The sequence below is a fragment of the Cryptococcus depauperatus genome, chromosome 2 (genome assembly GCF_001720195.1).
Source record: "Cryptococcus depauperatus CBS 7841 chromosome 2, complete sequence".
NCBI lineage: Eukaryota > Fungi > Basidiomycota > Tremellomycetes > Tremellales > Cryptococcaceae > Cryptococcus > Cryptococcus depauperatus.
This window is the reverse complement of record NC_089469.1, coordinates 1,697,464-1,721,056: the sequence shown is the minus strand read 5'-3', so window position 1 is coordinate 1,721,056 and position 23,593 is coordinate 1,697,464. Positions and strand designations below refer to the sequence as shown.

Sequence of the window (23,593 nt, the reverse complement as noted above, 5' to 3'; positions counted from 1 at the left end):
ACGGTCCCAGACTGTGGGTCAAAGATTATCTTGTAGCACGAGATGCCTGAAGGGATGTTGAGCCAACACCAAAAGAACAATAAATATTTTTGGTTTTTAAAAAAAATCGAATCAATTGAACATGTAAAGAAAAAGAGAAAGAAAACAATGAAATGCAGACGAATTGTTTCCGTTATAATGATTATTATTGATTTTTTTTGAAAAGGGGGGAACCTTCCAATCCAATGTTTCAATTGCAAAAAGCAAGTTATTAATGACTTTTCAAAATCGCTCTTTCTTTTGAATATATCTATTTGGTTGCTAATGGAATGATGACAGTCGAAAACCACAACAAACCTACATCACGATGAGCTCCTACTTTTCTTTGGCTGTTGCCCCGGACACAAAAAGCCCAAAGAACAGTCTGGACGATCCGCATCTTGAAGTCATAGTCACTCCCTCTGCCTCAGCGTTCTATGCTGGCGAGGTATTCTCAGTTACCATAGCGTTCAGAAATACCAGGACACCTTCTCATGATGCTGAAATCCCAAGCACGCCGCTTACCGTCCCTCTCACTGCTGAAGCCACCACAGCGACATCTCAAACTCGTCATATACCTCCTATTGCACCCAGACATCCACCAGATGCCCCTAGACTACCTCAGCGGCTCCATCAAATTGGCTCAAACCTTGATCCTGTCGTACTGGATTCACTAGAATATAACCAAGGTCCAAAAACCGTTACGCCACATGAATCGCGAACCTCATTGTCAATTGCATCTACGCCTAATTTCATAAGCGAGGATTCAAGCCAGCCTTATAGTCCTGGCGCCAATACTACGTCTCGCGCGCCGGGATGGACTGGGCCAGCTTCTCCTCAAAGAGAAGGCCCAATTAGTTTTAGGAGTCCGGAAGGATGGAGGTTTAAGCAGAATGGTTCTAAAGGAAGAGAAGTAGGACATACCAGGCGAGCGAAAAGTTTGGCTTTAGGTAAGGGAACAATGAGCCCTCAAGAGCTTGTATGGGCATTGGGAAATCAACAACGTACGTGTAATCAATATGAAAATATTTTGTCGTTGGATAAAACTGATCTTGATATAGCGTCTCCGCCTCTACCCGCTCGTCGCCAACCCGGAGGCACACAAATACCAGCCCACCATCCACATTCCCGCAAGATATCTATAGCAAATCCGTTGGCGCTAGATTATTCTCAAAGAACTCTAAATAAGAGCCCTGCTGCATCAGCACACAGAAACAACCGTAGTATTTCAACTTCTATTCTATCCCTACCCCAATATTCATCTTCAGACACTTCATCCCCTGACCTAGATCCCAATTCCACTTCCAATGGACCCTCTTCTCCATACAGTCAACGTCCTTCCCCGTCAAGACCTTTACATTCTCGTTCCCCCTCATATCATAATGCTTATGGGACCGCTCTGCTGAACACCAGTAACGATTCATTTCCTCCCCCTCCTACACATCCTGACATACGTGAACGGATATCTTTCCCGTCTCGGGGCATCACGACTATTCTTTGGGCATATACACGTTTGGTAGGGCAATTCCATCCTTCAAATACGTATATTCCTCCAGACCCTTTGCTACCTTTACGAGCAAAGCTGCTTCATCAGCCAGTGGGATCTGGTTCACTTCACACTTTAGGCACTCATTCTGTGTCACAATCGGGATCCAAGCCCTCCAGTTCATCTAGATGGCAACTTAACTTTGGAACGGGGGCCATAGGAAACTCAATTCAACCAAGTCTGACTGGAAGTTTGTTTGGGTTAGCAAAAGAATTGGTCATGGGGGGAAATGGTGGCAGCCTAGAAGAGGAACGAAAGAGAATATGGAACATGAGAGATTTACCAGTTTTTGAAACTACACGAAGTTTACTAGGTGTAGATATCAAACTTAAGGAAGGTGAAATTAGAGAATGTGAGTACTTGTGAAGGTTCATCAGTCGGCACCCTGTCGAGTTAAGCTAACAAACGTCAAGTCACATATACTCTACGTCTACCCAACAACCTTCCTCCCTCACATCGAGGTAAAGCTTTTCAATTCTCATATGATTTTGTTGTATCTCTGAGTGCTGGTCTGGCTGGCGGTGGGTATCGCCAGAAATGTAGAGATATTCTTGTACCTATCAGAGTGTGGCCCAATGTATCATGTAAGTCAAGTTTTCGACACATTATCGCCAAAGTATACCTGACATCAGTTACAAGTGGTGCACCCATTTCGTATCTATGACGTTCTCCAGCCAATTATTCAGACCAAGGAGGAAGGCAATGTTATTGAGGATAACAATCACAGCTCGCCATCATGCTCTCGTGATCTGAATATCGCCACGAATAAGCCACAACGGCAACATCGTACATTGGAGCTTTCTCGTAGACAAGTAGGAGGCACCAAAGAATCGCTACATACGTATGCGGCTCATTTGTTAGCTTCACTCGATGCCAACGACAATTCCGCTCAATTGGTGTCATCAGATAATACAGCAATTTCTCAGCAATCTCGGGCTTCATCCCCTTCCTCTTTCAGCCCTGATGCCCCCAGAATTCATTTGGCCATGGCAGAGAGAACAGTAGAGTCATTGAATCTTATTACCCCTGCTAGCAACTTGACGCTCAAGAAAGATGATGTGATTGAGAAGCTGGCTACACATAATAGCATTGAACTTGTAGAGGAGACCAGTGATGATTCAAAATGCGGCGAAGCGGTTGAAGTCTTGAGCAGACACTCCCCCAGAGGTAAACATAACCTATTCAAAAGGAGACTCAAAGGCTAACCATCCTAGCTTCTTATGATATCTCCAAAGAAGGAGAACCAGTGGCCGTTCTCACCCTCGCCAAGACTACTTATCGGCTCGGTGAAGCAATCCTGTGTGTAGTCACATTCAATGATCTCAAATCGGCATTTCCTGTACTGAAGCTTTCCGCGTACCTTTATTCTTACGAGCTTATTCCTGAACCTCTTCTTCCACCTCCGGCCACTTCTAGTGGGTCAAAGCAGCCTAATCTTGAGCGACTTCATGCCGAGTATCACACCGCATACTCTCTTGCAATGAGCAGGTTAGCATTTACCCTTGACATTCCCTCGGATGCCACCCCGGCATTCAATCTTGCTGCGGGCGAAGGTGAGGCGGGGGGACTGAAATGGAAAATAAAGATGAGTTTCTCAGTAGCAATTGTGCCACACAGTATGAGAACCTCTAATACAAACTCAAAGAATGAGTGGCGAAAACCTGGTTATGTACACCTTACACCGACTAGCGATATCAACGTAGGCGACAATACCTTCTACTCTGCAGCTCCGACTATAAAGCCTCTAATACCAATATTTGCACAGCCAAAAAACAGTTCATCAAACAAGTGGGAGGAATTCAGGAGCCCTGTTGAATGGCGAGATTTGAAAATTGAAGTAATTGAATGTGAGGTGCCAGTCAAGGTTCTAGCTGGCAACACGGCATTTTTGGTGCGACCGTCAGTATATGCGGTATGAGACCCATGAGTTTAATCGCAGCCCACTCTGCGTAAGTGTTGTAATTCATACTGACTTGATAGATTTATATTGCATGCAGGTGTGTATCATAAGATGCCATCACAGGCGGCAGCATTGTCACGAAATTCTGCGATCGTTCGGCGTTGACACTCATGAGAAAAACCTTGTACTTCTTAAATCACAAAAGCCTATCAAGGGAAAAGAATGGGTGAAGATATAGGCAAGAAATCGATTTATTTTCACTATGAAGCACTCCATTTGGCTTCAAAATTGAACTGTATAATCTGTATGTCTGCTTTGAAGCCTGTATATGTGGATACCAAAGAAATAGATGACTGCTTTGGTGAATCAGTGACAGCAGCTGTGATAAGAATCAAACACGATCTTCTTGGTCACAGCTCTTCCCTTACTCAGGCGATAAATGAGCACAAGAATGGAAGAAGGAATATATTACGTACCTCTAGCTAATGACACGTCTTTTTGCGATTTCTTATAATAAAATCTAAGCAATCTGGTGATTTTAAAAGAATGTTTATGCTAGTGCTTCTCTTACTTTACTTTCACCATGAAAAAGGCGTGATAGAATGAATAGGAAGTCAGGAAGAGACAACTACCATTTAGTATTTACTCATAGTATACAAACAATCGTAACCAAAAAGTCTATTCCAAAAACTCTGACTATATATCATTAGAAAAAGCTTTACAATTGTAATTGTTCTTTATACTTAATCGGTATTAATGTATTACCGGCAATAAGGATCCGAAAGCCGGAACTTTGGCCAAGTCTGATGGAACTCTTATGGCTCGTCTTTATTATTATAATCTTTTCATTTTGATTTCATACATATAAATCTCTGCAGACAGCATAAAACTCAGCAAGCGCAATAAACCTCCAAGCTGTTCTAATTCTGCTCAAAATGCTTGGATGGTCAAGCTACCCTTGCATGACTCAAACACTCATGCGTTGTTTACCATTATCCTTAACAAGGACGCCCATACCTACATTCGGATTGTTGAGAGGGTACTCTGTAGCGCCGAGTTTGGATGACAGGCCTTTGGCAGGGCTTAAAGTGGTTGATCTGACGAGGATCTTGGCAGGTCCGTTGGCAACCATGATGCTAGTGAGTTTATTAATGTGTCCAGCGCAACTCATATCGATGTGATCATAACGGTTTGTAGTCTGATCTTGGAGGTAGGCTGGGAAATCTTAACATTGTAAAGTTGTCAACTAATGCAATAGTTTGTTGACTTGCTCTTTCAACTTCCCCACAGCCGATGTCATCAAAGTGAGCTCTTCACCATGTGGCATCAATAACGATGTAGCTGACTCTATGTAGATTGAATCTCCCAAAACTGGAGATGATACTCGCTCATGGCTACCGCCCTCTGCGCCAGTACCCATCGAGGCTCATCCTCGTCCTGATCTGCCTCCCGAGTCTGCCTACTTTCTCCAAGCGAATAGAAATAAGAGGTCGTAAGATCAAGATATTCATGGCGTTTTTTTATAACAATCAAGCTGATTTGTGTAAGATTGACATTAAATCTTAAAAGCAAAGTCGGAAAGAACATCGTCAAGAGACTCATAGAACAAGCCGATGTTCTCGTGGAAAACTAGTGAGTAACAGATTTCTAGACATTTGCTTATACATCATTATAGCGTCCCCGGCAAGTTAGACAAGTTTGGGCTGTCATGGGAGGAAGTAAAAAAGATGAACCCCAGACTGATCTACTGCTCCATTACTGGTGAGATCAATGCTATTCCTCTCACATCTCTCACAAGTTAGCTAAGTCAGTCTCAGGTTACGGGTCAACCGGCCCATATGCAAAGGCGCCTGGCTACGACGTTGTCATTGAAGCCGAAGCCGGACTAATGCACATCACTGGAGAGAAAGGGGGCAAGCCAGTCAAGGTATCCCATCATTTCAACTCATCGTGGCATTTGGCTGAGATTTTTCAGGTGGGAGTGGCAGTCACTGATGTTTTGACTGGCCATTACGCTCAATCAGGCATACTGGCGGCTCTCCTCAAGCGCCACAAGACAGGTAAGGGGTCGCGGGTCGAGTGCAGTCTATTTGAGTCTCAGGTCAGGAACTCTTTCCTTTTTGTAGACATTGATCATATTTCCCTACTGACATGTTTGTAGATTGCCTCTTTATGCAACATTGGCGCCAACTATCTTATATCCGGTTTAGAAGCGACGCGTTGGGGTACTTCTCACCCTTCCATCGTTCCATATCAAGTGTTCCCGACCAAGGATTCGTTCATCATGCTCTCAGCGGGAAATGATTCTCAGTTTGCTATTCTTTGTTCTTCAGAGGTGCTCAACCAGACCGACTGGCTAAGCGATGCTCGGTTTGCAAGTAACCACGAGAGAGTCAAGAATAGAGATCTGATGATTCAGCTTATCGAGGAAGTGCTATCCGTGAAAACCACGAAGGAATGGTGCGACAAGTTGAAAGGGAAAGGGTAAGCCAATCGGCAAGATAAAAAGCCATTGAAGTTAATGAGTTTCATTTCTAGGTTACCTTTTGCGTACGTAGCTCGCTCTGATTTAAGAGATACAAAGAGCTGAACAAAAACAATTAGGCCAATCAACAATATAGCTCAAACTTTCTCACATCCTCAAGCCATTGCGCGGGCGGTGGTAGAAGAAGTCAGAGTATATCGGCCAATTTGACTGTATTTTGATGTTGCTAATTATGACCGTAGCACCCTCGCGCTGGAAACATCAAGCTTGCAGCGCCAGCAGTGACGTACGATGGGATCAAGCCCAAGGTCAACTCGTTTCTTTAGAATCGGCGGCCACTTGTTGACATTATATAGCTTTATCGCCCTCCTCCGTATCTTGGACAGCATACAGACGAAGTGCTCGGCGAACTGGGCTATACTGACGAAGAAATCAAAGAGATGAGATTTGAAGGAACAATCTGATTTATGGCTGTTGCTGGTTTTATTCAAGATTTTTTCTGTCAAAATTAGAAGAGCTATTCTGATTTCAATAGGTCAACGCACGGACTCTTATACGACGCGTCGCGTTGTGGTGACGCGACTGGTTTCGCGTTGAGCATTTCTCACCAACTGTTCCTGCTGCTCCACTATTTAAACAGCATGGATTTATGATTTCTGTATCTATTTCTTTTACATTCCTCATCCTCACTTTAAAAGGTTTGGGTTGTTTTCTTTACCCAGGTACCAGGACAAAACGAGAAAAGGAAGGATGGATACCAACTTTTCACATGTAAGTGGCAAAACTCTTTGGTTGGTAATCGCGACAAGAACATGATACTCCCGCATCGCATGGTTGAAGCTCTTATGGGGTTATGGAGCCGCATGTCTCGGTGAATTACTTTTGGGACATGTTGTCGTCGCGTCTCTAACCTTTCCGCGAATTTTGATATCGTGACGAGTGGCAAATCTCTATGATTATGCGATGATTTGCCACTTGCTTTAACGGTGTGTTAAAGATATTTAATAGAATCCAACATTCAGCCAAAACGCCAACGCTCCTTCGAAAACCAAGGTGAATCATCCCAGAAGTGGCTCGTTTGTGACTGACGAGATATAGGGCTTTCATCGAAGTAGTAATCCTGACAGGATGTCTGAAATGAACACAACGTCCAAGAAAATCACCAATGGTAAAAAGGTGTTTGGTCTTGATCCAAGCGTTGAGGAAATTGACTCTGTTGTGTTTCATGACCTTCATTGGGTACGTGTCGTTTGCAAATGAATCATTTTTGGATTACAATCTAACAGATTTATCTAACTCGACCGACAGTGGACTGCCGACAGAGACCTCATTGGACTCTCTGCTCATTTGGGTATCACCATTGAAGAGAAGGACATTATATTCATGGAGCACAAGGTCAATGGCAAGAGCAAAGGGTAAATCGATATTTACGTATAAGAAAAGTTGACAAGCTCAATCATCTCCTGGCAGCCAAGCAGTGATCAATTGCCATTCAAAGCCGAATGCCTGGAAGCTTCACGAGTGGCTACACCACAAGTAAGACATCAAGACTGGTCTCACCATATTGACTTGCCCAAAGCACCTTTCAAGGCAAAAAGATCACTTCTACGCTTGCCGCCTCTATTCTAGGTAGCCCTTTCCACCCCAATAACCAGGGTCGGTGAAATATTTTTGCTGAAAATCAGACTCTAACCTTTACCCTGTAGACTTTCCCGCGCCTAGACCCCTAAGTTCTGCCATTCACAACACTATGGGTCAGCCTACAAACTCCCATGGTGGTGTTAACTTCAACCGCGTCAACAAGTCCCTTCGGGTCACTAATCAATCTGGGCTGGGAAATGGCCGACCACCTCAACCTAGGCAGAATACCCAAGTTCAAATACAGCAATCTTCTCAACAAGCCCAACCTCACCTTCAGAATCAGCATCCGTTCAATCTTGTGGGGTTTCCCCAACCTGGTCAGAACATGATGATGGGGATGTATCCTATGGGTCCGTCATATCCTTTGATTTGATTCCTTCACTCGACTTATGAGTGGCAGATCCTACCTTTGCATGGCTTCCGACTACAGATTTCTCCATGTCAGACTATTGCAAGTATCCTGATCGTTGGCTGCTCGAGTACTACGCTGATCATGTACAGCCGGCTCTTTCAAGCAAGGTAATTATATGCCTGGTCCCGACTTGCTGATGAGAGGCATGCTCCAGCCAGGTCTTTGAAGGAATTCCATAACCTGGAGTTTGATCTCCAACGAATGTGCATGGATCTGTTCATGCCATATTCAATTTTTACGCAGATGTTTATGATTGAGTTTTATTGTTTGGAAACTATGTATGGTTGCTTACGATACAAAAGACATACTATGGCGCTTTTACGTGCAGTTCCTTTTATCTTTGTGAGGATGGCAGACATTCAATGGAATCAATTAGTCTTGAAATATCTATCCACCAATGACGTGTACTGATAGGCTGAAAACTAAGGCAAACTTGTCTTCCTTTCAGGTCATTCGTATCAACGTTGGGTATTGGAGCATGAGTCAATTACCCAACTCTGATACAACTTCCTTTGAGCTCCAATGACTCCACTTCCCAAGTTATCAAAGCGACAACGATCCTTTGTCTTATCATCCTCTTGGTTGACCTCTAACAAACGACATCTGCTGCGCATGATTAAGGCTGACATCAAAGTAAGTGACTTATTCCATTTATTGCCTTCTCCTTAACTCCGTGGGGCGGTGAAATGATCTGGTCTGATCCTTTGAGCTACAATCTTTCATTGTCCAAGCGACGTACAGGACATGCGATACAGGACCCATCCGATATAAGATAGGGAAAGAGTCATCTCTGTCCCATTATCTCATCTTTTGGAAACTCGACATCAAGTCTTTTTATAAGAAAAGGATAGATTCCAATCAACCTTTTTGTTGAGGATACCAGTACTGAGAAACTACCAATCAACTCATATACAAGATCAAAGATGAGAATCCAGAACTCTGTCATCATTGGCTCTCTCCTTACAGCCCTAGCGGCTTATGCCTTGCCTCAGAACGAGAATGGTGGCCAAGGAATGTGAGTCATTTCTTCTGTTCATCATGCCAATAGCTGACCTCATTGTCAGAGTTCCCAACACCAGCAACACCGGCAATTCTACTAGCTCCGCCACTCCCTCTGGTTCTAGCGGCACTGCTGGAGATTCTAGTTCTACTTCTCTGGCCGTTGCCACTACCAATTCTGCTGTCTCTAGCCCTGTTAGCGATAAAGACACTGCTAGTAGCAGCAAACCTGCTTCTGGTAACAAAAAAGCCGCGGATAATGGCAACAAAACAGAGACTGCCAAAGGTAACAACAGCACTAAGAGCGCAGCAACATTGGGAGCCAACATTCCTGTTGGTTTCGAGCGGTTCATTGGCGGCGGAGCAATAATTATTAGTGCTTTCAGTGTTGGGATCGCAACCCTTTTCTAGATACACTATTTGATACAATGATTTTTTGCGAAAGAAGTGTAAAGTATACTCAGCTTCTCCAGTCTGACAAGTTATAGATTGATGAATGGACTTTATTGATAACTTGATTTGTACATTGTCCTGTCAATGCAATTTTGCCAACAATATTCAAGAGATCAGTCCATCTTGTCCACTAAAGCTATCACACAAATTCATGCAAGCGGGTCTACACGCTTAAAACATGTCTATATATTTCTTTGTGCAAGAGTACCTTTGGTTGCAAGTCAGTAAGATTACGTATCAACAAGTACATACCATTCCCAGTCAAAGTTGTTGCCTGGGTCACACAGACAGTTTCCTCTGGTGTGAGCATCTCCTTGGGGACAATGCTGAACCGTTCATCAGTGCTTGTTCTGCACTTGTCGGTTGTTGCAACTCACCTGCCATGGCTCATGCCTATAGCCAATATCGTCAAAGAAATGGATCTGGTCTTTTTTGGCAAGCAAAGCCACACCTATCGAGTGGACTGGCGCATCGCCCCATCTTTCATAGTAAAAGCCGCCCTTTTTATCTAAGAAATTGAAAAAGTCCATATATGGCTGAGACCTCCAGAAGTTGAGATCGCCGATTTCAAAGTTGGACCAGACTAGAACATAAGAGTGAGTATTCTTGAATGATAACTAAACTGTCAAACTTACAATGACACTTGTTGAAGGTTTCTCCACCATCATCACTTAGAAATTGCATGGCATTACCTTCTGGGACATGCTCGGGATGGACTGCAATGAATTCTAAAAGGCTAATTAATACGATAACACGGCGCATGTATAATGTTACAAACCTTTGACGGCATCCCATAATGTAGGAATAGTCTCAATATATTCGTAAAGGGAGATAGTAAAACCGTAGACTTTGTTTTGGTCTTGCATGAAAAGAAAAGGGTCATAAGCTAGTATAGAGATTTAGCTTGCCGTATCTCTAATGGACCTCGCCAACTTGCCAAGGTCACAAAAGAATTTGACGGAAGGCTCGATACGCCAATAATAATCATAGTTGGCGAGCAGAGGGTGTCGGAAAAAGAACTGCTAAAACATTAAGATATTGCCATCTTGCAAAAATAATCACAAACGCCAGAATTGAAACGGCACATATTCCTGTAGGGTACAGAGTGACCATAGATGACTTTATTCTTTATCATTTTTTCTCGAGATTTGGTAGCTTTGTCCTCGTCGATCCTGATATCAAGTCATCAGTCAATACTAAACATCATAGAAACAGGGAAGCAGCGCGCACCAGTCAGGCTGGTGCCAGTGATCCGACTGAATCTTGCCATAGTAACACTTGGACCTGGTCATGGATTGCGTGTATCTTTTGAACTCGCTTGAAAAGTCCTGTTTTCAATTGTTAATTCATTTTTTATGACCATGAACATTCAATCGGATAAAACTTACCTCATCGTTTAGGAACACATAATCATACTTTGCCCAACTATTGAACCTGTCCTCCATCTGCCTCATGGATTCAAGAAAAGGCCACAGATCCGAATTTCGCGCTTGACCTCCCATTAACATGACGCGATGTTCACGTACAACATCTGGCTGATTCAAAAGTAAAGGACAGAGGTAACTTACCCAACACAACAAAAACAGCTTTAGCTTTCCTTCTACCCTCCAGAGCAGCTTCATTATCTTTGATCTCTTGAAACGACCCTGGATGTCCATTTATGAGTGGAACGGCAGAACCGTATGATGCACTGTTATGCCATCTGTCCTTTTGGGGCAAAAGGTTTAATGGAGAAGTGTTGGCACGGTATGTCGGATGGATTGAAAGAAGGACATGCAGCATGAACTGAAAGCTGGTTAACACAGCAAAGCAAGAGAAGAATACAAGAGATGGTACAACTCACTACTACTCCTGCTGCTACGCCAACATATTTCCAGCGTGAAGGCATCATAGTGAAGGATCTTCCAGCTTGCCGAAGGAGAAAACGATGGATGAAAAAATTAAAGGATGAAAAGAGAGAAAAAATACCAAGGTGACGTCGGGAGGCTCTATGTTGAAGCGGGGCCCCTTTCGCATTATATAATTTATAATAATAATAATAATACATATACATATATTCAGCAAATACACATTATCAATTCATTCATTCTTCAAACATTACTTGAATTCGAGACATATTACGATTAAAAATTGAATTGTCCACTCAACTTTGCAAGTTTCTTATAAAACAAGTTGGATTTGCTCATATACGAATCTTCTCTTTCATTTTCTTAACCAAACTCGTACTTCTCTTCAATTCCTTTACTTCCTTGGTTTCTTCATTCTCTGGTCCGTTTTCGCCAGCCACCACTGTTCTGTCCTTTTGAGACCAAAAGTCATCCAAATCCGGAGGCAGAACTGGTGCGACAGGCGGCTTGACCTGGGACCGTTTAGAAGGAGATGGAGCAGCCATACCTTGTGAAGCAGATCGAGCGTGGTGGTTCGCCTCTCGCTGAAGAGCCCGTAGGGCGCGAGTTTTGGAAGATGGAGACTCAACGAATTCATAACCTGGGGCAGGTGACTCGGGTAAGCAAGGTTCAACAGCGTTGATCCCAAGTGGATTGAGTGCGCTATTCTTGTTGGAAAGACTCAAATTTTGGTCAGTGCTGCCTGCAACCAAGTTGGACTGCTCCGTAGCGTCTGTTTGAGTTGAAGACGAGAAGGCAGATGCAGGTGGTGCTGACTTTTTGGGTGACGCTTTGTCTGAAGGTTTACCAATAAAGCATGACAGACGGTGTTTTTCGTTGGTGAGAGCAGACTCGTCACTAGCAGCTTCAGAAGGCATAGGAGATGGTTCACGGCTGGGCGAAGATGGGCGAGGGTTGCGAGAGGCTTTTCGCGCAGGGACATTTGGTTTCTTTCTCTATCATTGGAATGAACAACATCAGCAACGCTTCTTTGAACAGCATTAAATTTTGATCGCATCTGTAAAAGACAGTCCAGATACACACATTAAGTAAAAAAAGAATTAAAAGGAAACGAAAAGACTCATGTCTCCACATAATACTCTAAGCGATACAGTAAACACGATCAATTATTATTTTCAACGCAATGCGCTAAAATGGAGAAGAAAGGTAAAAGGCTATAGGCTCCGCTCCATTCTCGAGCTTCACCAACCCGCCCGCCTGTCGCCTTTCCACAGACCCAAGCCTTCACCGTTTCCTTTTTCGTTGACATCAGGGTCGACGTACGCATCGCCAGCTTTTAGTTTAGTCTGCTCAAAGACAGGAGAGTCTGTCAGGCTTGGACTGAGAGCGGCTGATGGGGGCGCTGGCGAGAATGGCGCTTTGTTGGTTCTCTGGGAATAACCAGTACCTTCCTCCGTCGCCAAACCCTGGTTCATACTCATACTTCGTCCATTTTCCACCCCTAGTCTTTCGTTGCCAAAAGGTGGCATGGCATGTTCTGATCCAGGTTTGGAACGCACCATAGTTTTAATCTTTTGCATCAAGCTCTTTGTGCGCTTGATCCCTCCTGGAGGAGCGTTGGTTGAAGTGGCTGTGCCGCCACGCGGAAGCGCGTTCTCAAAGACGGGAGATAGCGTCTCTTCCTTGATGGTTGGGGAACGTATGGGACGCCCGCCTGGAAGAGGCGCTGTAGTTGATTCAGGAGAGTAAGCGTCTTCAGCACCTGCCAAGTCATCAGCTCAAATCGTTTACCATACACTCCACCCACTATCCAACGTCCCATCATGCGGTGAGCCACCAAAGTCTTCAAAAGGTTCCGCTACACCCTGGTCAATCTTCAAATCGTCGCACCACAGACTTTGTACTCACGGGTATCAATACCCCACGCAGCTTTCAATGCCATTCTTTTTGCCTCCCTTTCCCTTTGTCTCTCCATCCTGGCAATTCCTGCCTCGTCCTGGGGTCCTGCATCACCCAAATTTGGAAAGTAACCGCCATCAGTAGGCATGCTCGTAGAGTACTGTCCTGTCAGGCCGCCACCAGCTGTCCGACGGGCCGGAATGGCACGAGAGGGTCGTCGACGGTCAGCTTCAACAGTATCCCTTGAGCTCTCCTTTGCGGGCGGGACAGGCGGTGTGAGAGAGATCGTGCTGGGTCCACGCTGGAGCGGAAGAGGTAATTGCATATTCGTCTTGTCAAAAGCCCTCATGGGAGCCTTTGTGTTTGGCAGATTCGTGTTGCGAGATGGCGCAGCGGCATCGTATGGGCCGGCACTAAAATATTGTCAGTCTTGTTACGATCCCACCAACCGACATACTGATGCCACACTTGAAACCACGTTAGCATGGCCCTTCTTTCGCATGTAGAAAACTCACTGGCACTACCAAGACCGGTAGGATCCCAGGTATCAATAACATCCACATGCCTGCTTCCCTTCTTCTCGTCTGTACCCTTTCGCTGACCGGCCGTCAGCTCAGAGCTGACAGGAATTCCATGCGAGTCTATCGACATGGACCTCTTTGGTCGAACTTTGCCAGTATCAGGCGAAGAAGCGAGGAGGTGCGAGGAGGAGGAAATTGAGGCAGCAGCGCTGTGAGAGCGATGAGGCCGGGTGCGTCGATGACGGGCATGAGGCGGCGGTGATGATGCAAAAGGTAGAAAGCGAGGATTAATCATGTTGAACCAAATCGTGAAAGAATAGTAAATCACAAGTCAGCGCAGATTCAAAACAACATTTACCCAAATCTTCAATAGCGCCACGTTGAATACAGCCGTCATCCTCTATCTCTTGTACTCTTCCTTTCATGTCCTCTAACCTTTCCACCCACACCTTTTTACTTTGAATCTCCTCCAAACACTCCCAGTCCGCCTGGCCGCAACGGACCGAAGATAATCCCGAGTATGTCAGAATGACGCTTACCCTGTATGAGCCTTTGTAAACTTTGCTCGTCTTGGCTGTAAAACTTGAACGTCCTCCAGGCCGCCTTCAGGTGGCTTCATCCGTCCGTTGTCAGCAGGATCGACTTCATCCTCATCAAAAGGATTCTGCAGCTGGCGCATCCTCGAGGACGGCGGGTCTGGCTGGTGACCCGGCATGCCAGAGGCAGAAGTCATCGTGTCGAGCGGTGCTGGGTCGTTGTTGAGAAGGATACTCTGCGGCTCGTCGAGCAGCGATGAATCCGAGCTGGATGGCTTGATATGCACCGAGTCTCTGACTGCTTCCACTAGGTCCTTGTTGATATAAGTCTTTGAAGTAATGGGAGGGACCATTGTTGAGAAAGGATGAATGTAAGAAAATAGAAAAATAACTATTAGCTTTTTCAGCGGAAGCTCCTTTATTCTGTTGTGTGTTTCAACAAGAAAAATAATAATAATCAAATTGTAATTCTATTAGAATTGTAATGTAAACGGAATAGAATTTTGTATTCATTAATACAGATAAGCCAAACAAGCTCGCCTTGGACCCTGATGCATATGTTTAAACAAACCTCCCTGCATTTGGCTTGCATTTGCGATGCTTGGCGCCATACATGGAGATATTTGGACATGATTGGATGCTTGGGCAAAAAGTACAGATGCATAGTATTATTTAGAAGGGCTGCAAAGATGTTGCTTTTGTATGGAGCTGGAGTACGCAGTCCCGTGTAGGTATGCTGGTGACAACCTAGGATGGAGCATCAACAGGCGAATGCGCTTTCTATCTCGGCAGGAGACATACTAGTGGCTTGTAGGATTGTAAAGTACATAGCTTGTATAGCTTTTGGCCTGTAGAGTTGTGACTGTCAGCCACGTCATATGAAAAACATCAGACATCCGCTCAGCGGGCCGAAGCCACCTGATATTGACGATCCAAGCTACCGTTGAAACTTCAACCACCAAGTGAAAAGACTGTTTGCACCAATCCTCACGTCAGTTGCACAAGAGTGACACTCGCAACGACGCTGTTTCGGTACACAATTCGCTGTGCATCTTGGGACCCTCGTCCTTCCTTGCGATGAGCTCTCGGATGAGAGAGAAGAGACGGTCAGGCCACGAGATCCACGATACGGTTTGACATCGGTTCCTCGCACCCTTCTCGTTAAAGACGGTGGTGGAACGCGATACTTTTTGCGCGAGCCTTTATTGTCTCTTGGTTGGTACGCTTGTATGCCCAAGGACAATCGAAACCGAGCACTCAAGGTCTTATAGGCGTGCCAGAGAGGGCAAATGCCGTCAAGTTCCTAGAGATGGCTGAGTGTACGTCCTATGCCTTTTACGCTCTACCCCGGTAAATTTCCTCAGATCGAGGTTCGAGGTAGAGTGAGATAATGGACGCCTGAGGCTAAAGTTACAACGGAGTTCACACCTTTTACTAGAAACCATCATCGCGGAGAAATTTGACGGGACCCGATACTGACATGCTGTGACTGTCTATCTCATGATGCTGTCATCTGATTCTGGAGGTTGCTGTTGCTGTTGAGAGTCTCCCGCCGCTTGGGTATCTACAATGAAAGCCCATACAGACGCTTGCACCTGCTCATATAAGCATGCAAACTCAACACACCACAAGACCCGTACCAGAGTGAGCACAAGACCCATCCGTTTTTCCAATACTCTCAGCTCATCCAGAAGAGATTCATTGGGCGACTTGGTCGTCTCTCTTGCGAGACTTGCCGCCTGCCTGATATCAGTTGGCACAGGTATAAGCAATACAAGAGCTGACCCGCTTGATTTTATCGCTCAGCTTGGCATATTCCCAAAGAACATCTTTCTCTGTCGACGTCAACTGGCTGTTATTGGCGCTATTTACATTTCAGCGATAATACAGCATATGATATCCAACTTACTATGGATTTGTTGTATTCAAAGACATGACGAATTAATGTTGCAAAATAGAAAAACAAACATTATGAATAGTTACCGGTTTCGACGATCGCCGCTATAGGTGGAGGTGTGTGCGGATAGCATGAGTGGCAAAAAAAAAAAAACTATATATTCATTCTTGTTTCCGCATTTATTCTTTCCTTTTCCTTTTTTCTTTCCTGTCCCAGTAGTTTTCGCATTCTCGTTCCCATACTAGGTCGTCTCTTCTCACGTTCTTTCCCTCCAAGTTCTTCCGCTTCCGCCTTCAGAAGGACGTCGGCTACACGCGGAACTCGTCGACACGGCTTCTGGATATATATATATATCTCCGAATACAGACTAACTACTCCTTTTCAAATTCCACCATGTATTCCCTCTATTCCCCCTCCTACAACACCACTCTAATAGAAGCGACGACTCCTGTTACACTCAACGCGCCATTTTACCATACAACCCGCCCAAGCCTAGTCTCCTTCATTTCAGACAAACACCTCTCGCTTCTTGCTCCAGTTCTTGCTTACTGGATATACTCTTTTGTCTTTCACTTTCTTGACACTGCAAAGTTCTCCTACTTTGAGAAGCGCCGCATTCATGATTCGCCAGAGATGCTCGCCAGAAACAAGGTCACTGTACCCGAGGTTATCAAAGCAGTCATTGTGCAACACATCATCCAAACATTTCTGGGCATCATATGGCTAGAGGATGACAGTGTCATTTATGAGAGAGAGGTACTGAGAGACCACCTTGCCTCAATGGGCAAGTTAACTCCATGGGTAGTCAACGGCGTTTTATTGTTACTTGGAAATAGGACTGGTGAACAAGTGTTGAAAACACATGGAGAAGCTCTGGTGCAGTGGACTTATTGGTGGGGCATTCCTGCTTTCCAGATGGCCTTGGCTTTGTAGGTGTTGTTGTCTGTGTCGTTTTTAGATAGCATATACTGACGAGATCACAGTTTCATCATCGACAGTTGGCAGTACTTTTGGCACCGAGCGATGCACACCAACCGTTGGCTCTATCGCCACTTTCACTCCCATCACCATCGTCTTTATTGTCCTTATGCTTTCGGCGCTCTGTACAATCACCCAGTGGAAGGCCTTCTTCTCGATACGCTTGGTGCTGCTATGGCCGAAGAAATTGCACGAATGACCATACGTCAAACCACACTACTCTTTGTCATTTCAACTCTCAAAACGGTCGACGACCACTGTGGCTACAGACTGTGGTGGGATCCCTGCCAGTTGTTCTTTGCCAACAATGCCGACTTTCACGACATCCACCACCAAGGTTATGGTATCAAGAGCAACTTTAGTCAGCCCTTCTTGTGAGTTTGACGAAGCAATGAATGAATATATTCTGATATGTATTTAGCACCAACTGGGATAAACTCCTTGGTACATTGATGACCCGTGAAGAAGCAGAGGGAAAACACCGCTGGAAAAACATTGGACATGACCACATGGTTGTTTCAGCATCAGCCAAAAAAGTTGACTAAACGGTATTTCGGTTCAACAAATCAATAATATATCGAGAGCGTAAATTCTTTCTTATGTTTTTACCTATTTACTTTGTAATAATAGTACATTTTTATACAGCATCCAGTCGTTAGTATATTCATATTACTCATCACATGTTTTCATGAAGTTTCATATATAATATTTACAGAATAAAAGAGCTAACACTGACCGCAATTGCTACTCTAGAACACTAATAAACTAATTCTTTTACATCTTTTAGCTCTATGGATGAAGATGTAACCCATAAAGGACGCCGAATATATGGTGTGTAATAAAAACAACTGATATTCGGCCATACTAATTCATCATTGTCTTGCTATCTAGACTCGAATATCTCTTCTGGCAAGTCAAAACACGCCATCTGTATGTATTGACTTGCATTCCTTAACTGATATGGGTTTTAGAAGATGCACCCAATACCTGACTCCCCATTGCGGCCTTCCTTTCCAGGCTTCTCAGGTTACACTCCCTATCCTTTCATTCTGCCTGTTTCTCATCCTGGCACTCCTCTCAGGTCAAGATAGACAGTTGGAATAACGGATCGCAACCTTTCCTTTATCAATCCGCAACCGGCCATACAACCTGCGAAGGGGTCAACCAGCAAAGGATATCAAAGGTTCTCTTTGTAGAGCACAATTTACATGCTGAACAAAGCAGGCTCTTCTCAGAGTGTTATAGATGCGACATCCGAATGAATGTAACGACCTAGCACGCTCAAGATCAAGTTTTCCAACTCAACAGCAATCAGACAAGTTTCTCTTTTGGCTGTGCCGAGCAAAGATTTAATTTGAGGAGGAAAACCTTCTTCAAGAAAAGAAAGTCAAAAGTCCGACCAAACCAGAGAAAGAGTTGACTCTACTCTGAAACGTCTCTGAGACCGAAAAAAAGTTTTTGAAAGGGTTTACACCATGCACAACAACCCCGAATACCCTTCTGATAAATCCCTCTCCAACATCTTTGATCCTGTCCGCTCTCCTTCTCTCGACCTCCCAGTAGAACCTGCCCCTGCCTACACTGCCCTTCCCAACCGAGACGTAGACTTTTTTCTAGCGCCTCTTCTTGGGGGTAAGTTGGGCGACATTGAGCTTGAGACAGTAGACGGAAAGCGGTTCCTCGTACATCGAAAAGTTTTGGAACACGAGACAGTCTTTTTCCATATTTAGTGAGTTCTCTTGCTGTCTTCTAAATCTTCTATTAATGGGACAAAGCTATGGATTTGTGCCAGCCTGGCGGTTGAATAGAGGTTCATCGTTGCCTCGAACAGAGGCAGCTCATCTTCCACCCAACTGCCACCGACCAGCTGCACCTCGCGAACATGATACTTCTGCATTGAGCAATTTCCTTTGTCTTCCCAAACTTATTGCTTCCCATCTCTCTCGTTCACCTGCGGCTGCCTCATTGATAGCTTCTCATCAATTTCAGACAACTGCTGCACCTGATTCCCAAACCCATTCCCACGCTGCTGCCAATGTCAATGGAGTAAGTAGTCCAGACTCACTACCTCCGCCCTTTGAAGACCTTCCTCCTCCCTTACCACCAAAAGACATCACTGCGCCTACTCCTACTTTATCCCCATACACATGGGCCGTTCCCGAATCTTCCCTCGTACTTACTGCCTTCCTATCCCTCATCTACCCTCCTGGAGTAATTTCCTCAACACCAACCAGTTTTCTCAAGTCACTTGAACTGACTGGTAGAGTCACTCGTGCGGCACTAGGATATCAATCTGCAAAAGCATTGAGTATAGCTCGAGACCACATGGTTACCTGGATAGATGAACAGCCTGTGCAAGTATATGCCATGGCGAGTTTCTTCAAATTTGGTGATTTAGCAAGGTTGGCAAGTATGAAGGCAATGAAGGCACAACCTTCGCAATGGCCTGAAGACGCCAAGGTCCTCATGGGTCGATCTGCTGCGAAGCGACTGGTGAATTTGAGGAATTCGAGGCTAATTGCGTTGAAAGACATTCTGGCTAAGCCGATGGAAGAGGATGAACATGCGCATACCTGTGTCAGGTATCCTATGGCAAAAGATTTGTGGACGAAAATGACGAACGAATTGAGTGGGATAGTTGGCGCGGAGAGTGAATTGATTGAACTTTTGAATGTGGACCTAAGAGGAGGCCATTGTGGGGAATGTTTGGTGTTGCTAGGACGGAGTGTGCAACGATGCTTGTATGAAGCCAAAGAACTCCCTCAGATGATTTAGACTGTTAGAGGTAGATTTGTTTCAGTGTCACTGTTGTAGCGCATTGGTTGCATGTATGTTGGACGTTTATCGTAAAGATACAAAACCAGACATAGTGACAATTCAAGAGGGAGAAGATTTACAAGAAAAAATAGTTTATGTCCTCCACTGCTTATGCCTGTCTGTCAGAGGAACATACTTAAGAGAGTCAATACTGTTTACTTAAAAAAGTACACGTATCGCTCACTCTTACACCAAAAAGTTTCTTCTTCGTCACCTGCCCTGTGGCAGACTTGTCAATTTGCCAAACATCTAACTATTATTAGATGACGTCTGGCAATTTCAAGAAAACCTACCTTGAGAGCCTTCGCCAACTGGGATAAACATTCGACCAGGTTTTGCCAGCTACAGAGAGAATCAATCTTTCAAACTTTTGGCGAAAAGAAAGACAGTACTTGATCAACCAAATCTTGAGGCAACTCGGGAGCAGCAGCTCCTACATGTATTACTCTGAATGGCGCATGCTCGATTGACCCTTTCCGGCCATCTCCACAAACCATCACCACCCCCCCTCCATCTTTGGTATGCTCGCCAACTACTTGTATGCCATCTTTTGAGAGATTGTGAATGGATTGCTGTACAAGGCCAGGAATATGGTCGATGCCTATGACCCGAGACGCCGGCGAAAGGCGATGAAATACAGCGGTTACTTGAACCGTTCTCGATCAGTAAGTCTCTTCCATGATATCAAGCCAGCATACGATAACCAGAGCCGCTTCCCACGTCCAAAATTCTTGACGTTTCTTGCCCAGTCTTATCATCTGGGAGCAAATCGATGACATCCTCGCAGGCGTGGGCGTGCATATGAGGAGCAGATATAGTAGCCCCAAAACCAATCGACCTACGCACTGTCAGTTGATATTCTGAAAATAATTTAAAAAGAACAAGCTTACTGAGGGGAATCTTCATAGGCGGCCGATTCATCTCGAACGTAGTTTTTCCTATCGACTTTTTTCATAGCCTCAAATCAATGGATTAGAATGACAAGCAGACAACGTCCGCGAAGCTGAACTTACAGCGGCTACTCTAGGAGAGTGAATCAATCCAGATTTGATCATGTTCTCGATAAGCTGTGATATGTTTTGTCAGTTTGACCATTCTTGTAAACTCAGTTGGCCCACCTCTGTATTTGAGCGACCACTTGAGAGCCAAGCCATCTTGAGAGGCTTGATAAAGACTTGTTGCTGTGGACGTATAATATACAATAACTGGCTACTCTGATAGTCTTGGTATCAGCTTTGTGTTACGATTGCCAGACTTACAATATCGTATGAACGTCTTGTAACACTCCTTAACTTTTAGTTGTATTACATGGTATTGAGAACAATATCTCGATTATTCTTCTTATATATTCAAAGCAGTTTATAATTGAATGGCTATGAAACTTTATGTATGGATTAATGATATCACAAGTGATGTAATATTACGTAAGAGTAAAACGTCAAGAAGAACCAAATAAAGATAATAGCAATAAACTGAAGCAATATAATCTGCGACCTAAACTCTTGGGCATTGTCAGAGCTGATATGTCAGAGAGTCAAACCCTCAGCAATGCTGAATGATTATATGAGCTGATACATATAATATAATGGACTGCTTGGTTGTCTCTCTATCAATTTGAAAGACACTGAAACCTTTCACTTTGATGGGAAGAATGGTACTTGATAGGGGATAATATTGTCTAATCTACATTCAAACATGTCTCATTAAGCATCGTTAATTAATTATTATCAAAGATCGCGCTGCTCAGTCATTGGACTCTCTCTCTTGGGTTTCTTCGATTGGGCATCTCTTCTTCTTTCACAATCATTAATGCAAGCACAGAAAGCGTTGACAAGATCAAATTGAAGATCCATACAAACCCTAGAGCATGGTCATAGGCCTGGATCGCAGGAGCCTGGTATGCTTTTGGAAGGGTATGGATGGATGAGGTTGAATGACGAATCAAGTCAATTATCTACAATTGTCAACAAATATTCTTTACCTGTATGATGCTAGACTTACTTGCACTGCTTCTGGCCCAGTAATATTCTCTACAAGGTCGCGTAAAACAACTGTTTGGACAATGGCGGAACTAATGGCTACTCCAAGTACTTGGCCCATAGTGCGGAAAAGATAAGTCACTAAGAGAAGTAAATGAAACAAGGTTGTGAATGTAGCTCGGCCTGCTTACTACTCGTTGCGACAGCCCTAGTATAAACATGTCAGACATAAACCATAGTCTTAAACATGTAGCCTACTCACATCTCTCCTTCATCAGCTCTTTGCACATGCGTCATCAACGCCACCAAACTAGTCGTCAGTACACCTGCATATCCAAAACCACCTGGTGCTTGAGCGACCCAAGTCAGCCAGTCAGGACTATGTTGATTCCAAAAACACATGGCAACACTGGTCCCCATGATAAGAAGCGCGCAATCTACGCCGATCCACCAATACTTGCCTGTGCGACGCATGACCCAGCCAACGAAGAGAGAACCCGCGCCAATCAAGATAGAATTGGGCAAGAGGTGAGCTCCGGTGATAGAAGAGGATTTTTGCTGGACGATGCTAAAGAATAAAGGAATATTGTAGAGCACTGAGAATTGTACAGTGACCATCGTGAAGGAAGATATTGCGATGGCCATTGGCGTTCGATGTGTCAAAAGTTTGAGAGGCAATATAGGCTCCAGCGAATAGTACTCTTCAACAAGTAGAAAAATGGTAGTGAATATAGCAGAAGACACGAGAAGACCCCATATAAGCGGATCAGAAAAGGTGTAATCGCCACCGGATGGCTTGGTCGCTGAAGTCTTGATGGACATGGAAAGCAGCAAGGACACGACAGCCAGGGCGAGAGTTGCGGAGCCTAGGTAGTCAATCCGTGCAAGCTTTGCTCTCCAACTTTGTGATTTGCGGCTATGTTCGCCTCTTGCATATGTTTGTGGAGGAAGAAGAAGGGATTCTGGTTGAGGAATGACTACAAAAGTGTAGATCAAGAAGATGCTGAGAGCAAGCAAGGGTACTTGCATATAAAAAGCAGCTCTCCATCCTAACCGATCACTTATCCATCCACCTACAGGCCCGCCGAGAGCGGCGCCGAGCCCATACAACAGATTGGCGTAACCCTGAAAGATTCCCCGGTATCGCAAATCCACGAGATCAGTCAACAATATAGTAGATACACTTGCAACACCTCCGCCACCTGCTCCAGCCAAGAAACGGGCGGCAATGAGGGAATACATTGTAGGCGCGATAGCGCATGCAAATGTACCAGTGGTGAACAGGGCAAGGCCGATCAAATGAGCATTCCTTCTTCCTATCAAATCTGACAATCTTCCATAGATGGGCGTAAAGCAGCATACTGACAAGAGATAAGCTGTGCCGAGCCACGACACTTGAGTGGAAGCATGAAATGCTGAGCCAATATCGGAAAGTAGAGTCGAAACAAGAGTTGAATCGAAAGCGACCAGGAAACAAGCACACCAGAGAGAGCCGCAAACCAGACGGAAACGGACAGCAGATAGACCTGCAATGTTGTGATGTTCTTCCGTCTCGTTAGCTGAGCACCTTGACTTGTCGACCTTGACCAGTGGTGACTGCTCTGTGGGTGGCTCCGAGATCATGGGCTGGGAGCTCATGGCTATAGTATAGCAGTCAATGCCAAT

The 23,593-nt window shown here is 44.6% G+C and overlaps 10 protein-coding genes across 10 annotated transcripts; 6 read left to right on the top strand and 4 right to left on the bottom strand.

Annotated features, from left to right (window-relative positions):
• Positions 1 to 346: 346 nt before the first annotated feature.
• L203_101964 (uncharacterized protein) lies at positions 347 to 3,629 on the top strand (the record flags this gene model as incomplete). Its single annotated transcript, XM_066211395.1, has 7 exons — positions 347 to 1,022; positions 1,080 to 1,916; positions 1,978 to 2,148; positions 2,204 to 2,731; positions 2,779 to 3,455; positions 3,504 to 3,513; positions 3,562 to 3,629. The coding sequence occupies 7 exons, from the start codon at positions 347 to 349 to the stop codon at positions 3,627 to 3,629; spliced, it is 2,967 nt and encodes a 988-aa protein (XP_066067492.1).
• A 770-nt stretch (positions 3,630 to 4,399) lies between these two features.
• Positions 4,400 to 6,413, top strand: L203_101963 (uncharacterized protein; the record flags this gene model as incomplete). Its single annotated transcript, XM_066211394.1, has 13 exons — positions 4,400 to 4,603; positions 4,662 to 4,674; positions 4,755 to 4,768; positions 4,820 to 4,956; positions 5,013 to 5,096; positions 5,140 to 5,225; positions 5,282 to 5,391; positions 5,440 to 5,565; positions 5,626 to 5,948; positions 6,003 to 6,014; positions 6,069 to 6,141; positions 6,192 to 6,257; positions 6,306 to 6,413. 13 exons carry the CDS (start codon positions 4,400 to 4,402, stop codon positions 6,411 to 6,413), a joined length of 1,356 nt encoding a protein of 451 aa, XP_066067491.1.
• Positions 6,414 to 6,699: 286 nt separating this feature from the next.
• L203_101962 (uncharacterized protein) lies at positions 6,700 to 8,168 on the top strand (the record flags this gene model as incomplete). Its single annotated transcript, XM_066211393.1, has 9 exons — positions 6,700 to 6,720; positions 6,958 to 7,002; positions 7,048 to 7,188; positions 7,258 to 7,364; positions 7,420 to 7,485; positions 7,529 to 7,605; positions 7,656 to 7,940; positions 7,991 to 8,041; positions 8,092 to 8,168. The coding sequence occupies 9 exons, from the start codon at positions 6,700 to 6,702 to the stop codon at positions 8,166 to 8,168; spliced, it is 870 nt and encodes a 289-aa protein (XP_066067490.1).
• A 757-nt stretch (positions 8,169 to 8,925) lies between these two features.
• L203_101961 (uncharacterized protein) lies at positions 8,926 to 9,412 on the top strand (the record flags this gene model as incomplete). Its single annotated transcript, XM_066211392.1, has 2 exons — positions 8,926 to 9,017; positions 9,067 to 9,412. The coding sequence occupies 2 exons, from the start codon at positions 8,926 to 8,928 to the stop codon at positions 9,410 to 9,412; spliced, it is 438 nt and encodes a 145-aa protein (XP_066067489.1).
• A 213-nt stretch (positions 9,413 to 9,625) lies between these two features.
• L203_101960 (uncharacterized protein) lies at positions 9,626 to 11,345 on the bottom strand (the record flags this gene model as incomplete). The annotated part of the gene is made up of 11 exons (XM_066211391.1): positions 9,626 to 9,662; positions 9,707 to 9,780; positions 9,832 to 10,037; positions 10,090 to 10,182; positions 10,233 to 10,340; positions 10,392 to 10,473; positions 10,521 to 10,626; positions 10,685 to 10,782; positions 10,843 to 10,943; positions 11,023 to 11,239; positions 11,298 to 11,345. 11 exons carry the CDS (start codon positions 11,343 to 11,345, stop codon positions 9,626 to 9,628), a joined length of 1,170 nt encoding a protein of 389 aa, XP_066067488.1.
• A 291-nt stretch (positions 11,346 to 11,636) lies between these two features.
• L203_101959 (uncharacterized protein) lies at positions 11,637 to 14,610 on the bottom strand (the record flags this gene model as incomplete). Its single annotated transcript, XM_066211390.1, has 7 exons — positions 11,637 to 12,296; positions 12,861 to 13,063; positions 13,109 to 13,159; positions 13,210 to 13,613; positions 13,658 to 13,667; positions 13,716 to 13,930; positions 14,261 to 14,610. The coding sequence occupies 7 exons, from the start codon at positions 14,608 to 14,610 to the stop codon at positions 11,637 to 11,639; spliced, it is 1,893 nt and encodes a 630-aa protein (XP_066067487.1).
• A 319-nt stretch (positions 14,611 to 14,929) lies between these two features.
• Positions 14,930 to 16,192, bottom strand: L203_101958 (uncharacterized protein; the record flags this gene model as incomplete). Its single annotated transcript, XM_066211389.1, has 7 exons — positions 14,930 to 15,004; positions 15,059 to 15,105; positions 15,738 to 15,750; positions 15,826 to 15,852; positions 15,898 to 15,996; positions 16,043 to 16,121; positions 16,167 to 16,192. 7 exons carry the CDS (start codon positions 16,190 to 16,192, stop codon positions 14,930 to 14,932), a joined length of 366 nt encoding a protein of 121 aa, XP_066067486.1.
• A 355-nt stretch (positions 16,193 to 16,547) lies between these two features.
• On the top strand, positions 16,548 to 17,677 carry L203_101957 (uncharacterized protein; the record flags this gene model as incomplete). The annotated part of the gene is made up of 3 exons (XM_066211388.1): positions 16,548 to 17,083; positions 17,138 to 17,506; positions 17,554 to 17,677. The coding sequence occupies 3 exons, from the start codon at positions 16,548 to 16,550 to the stop codon at positions 17,675 to 17,677; spliced, it is 1,029 nt and encodes a 342-aa protein (XP_066067485.1).
• A 930-nt stretch (positions 17,678 to 18,607) lies between these two features.
• L203_101956 (uncharacterized protein) lies at positions 18,608 to 19,907 on the top strand (the record flags this gene model as incomplete). The annotated part of the gene is made up of 2 exons (XM_066211387.1): positions 18,608 to 18,861; positions 18,908 to 19,907. 2 exons carry the CDS (start codon positions 18,608 to 18,610, stop codon positions 19,905 to 19,907), a joined length of 1,254 nt encoding a protein of 417 aa, XP_066067484.1.
• Positions 19,908 to 20,042: 135 nt separating this feature from the next.
• On the bottom strand, positions 20,043 to 23,566 carry L203_101955 (protein-L-isoaspartate O-methyltransferase; the record flags this gene model as incomplete). Its single annotated transcript, XM_066211386.1, has 13 exons — positions 20,043 to 20,084; positions 20,134 to 20,198; positions 20,243 to 20,291; positions 20,342 to 20,595; positions 20,648 to 20,787; positions 20,840 to 20,907; positions 20,963 to 21,016; positions 21,068 to 21,163; positions 21,209 to 21,236; positions 21,809 to 21,903; positions 21,951 to 22,069; positions 22,120 to 22,136; positions 22,191 to 23,566. 13 exons carry the CDS (start codon positions 23,564 to 23,566, stop codon positions 20,043 to 20,045), a joined length of 2,403 nt encoding a protein of 800 aa, XP_066067483.1.
• Between the last annotated feature and the right edge of the window lie 27 nt (positions 23,567 to 23,593).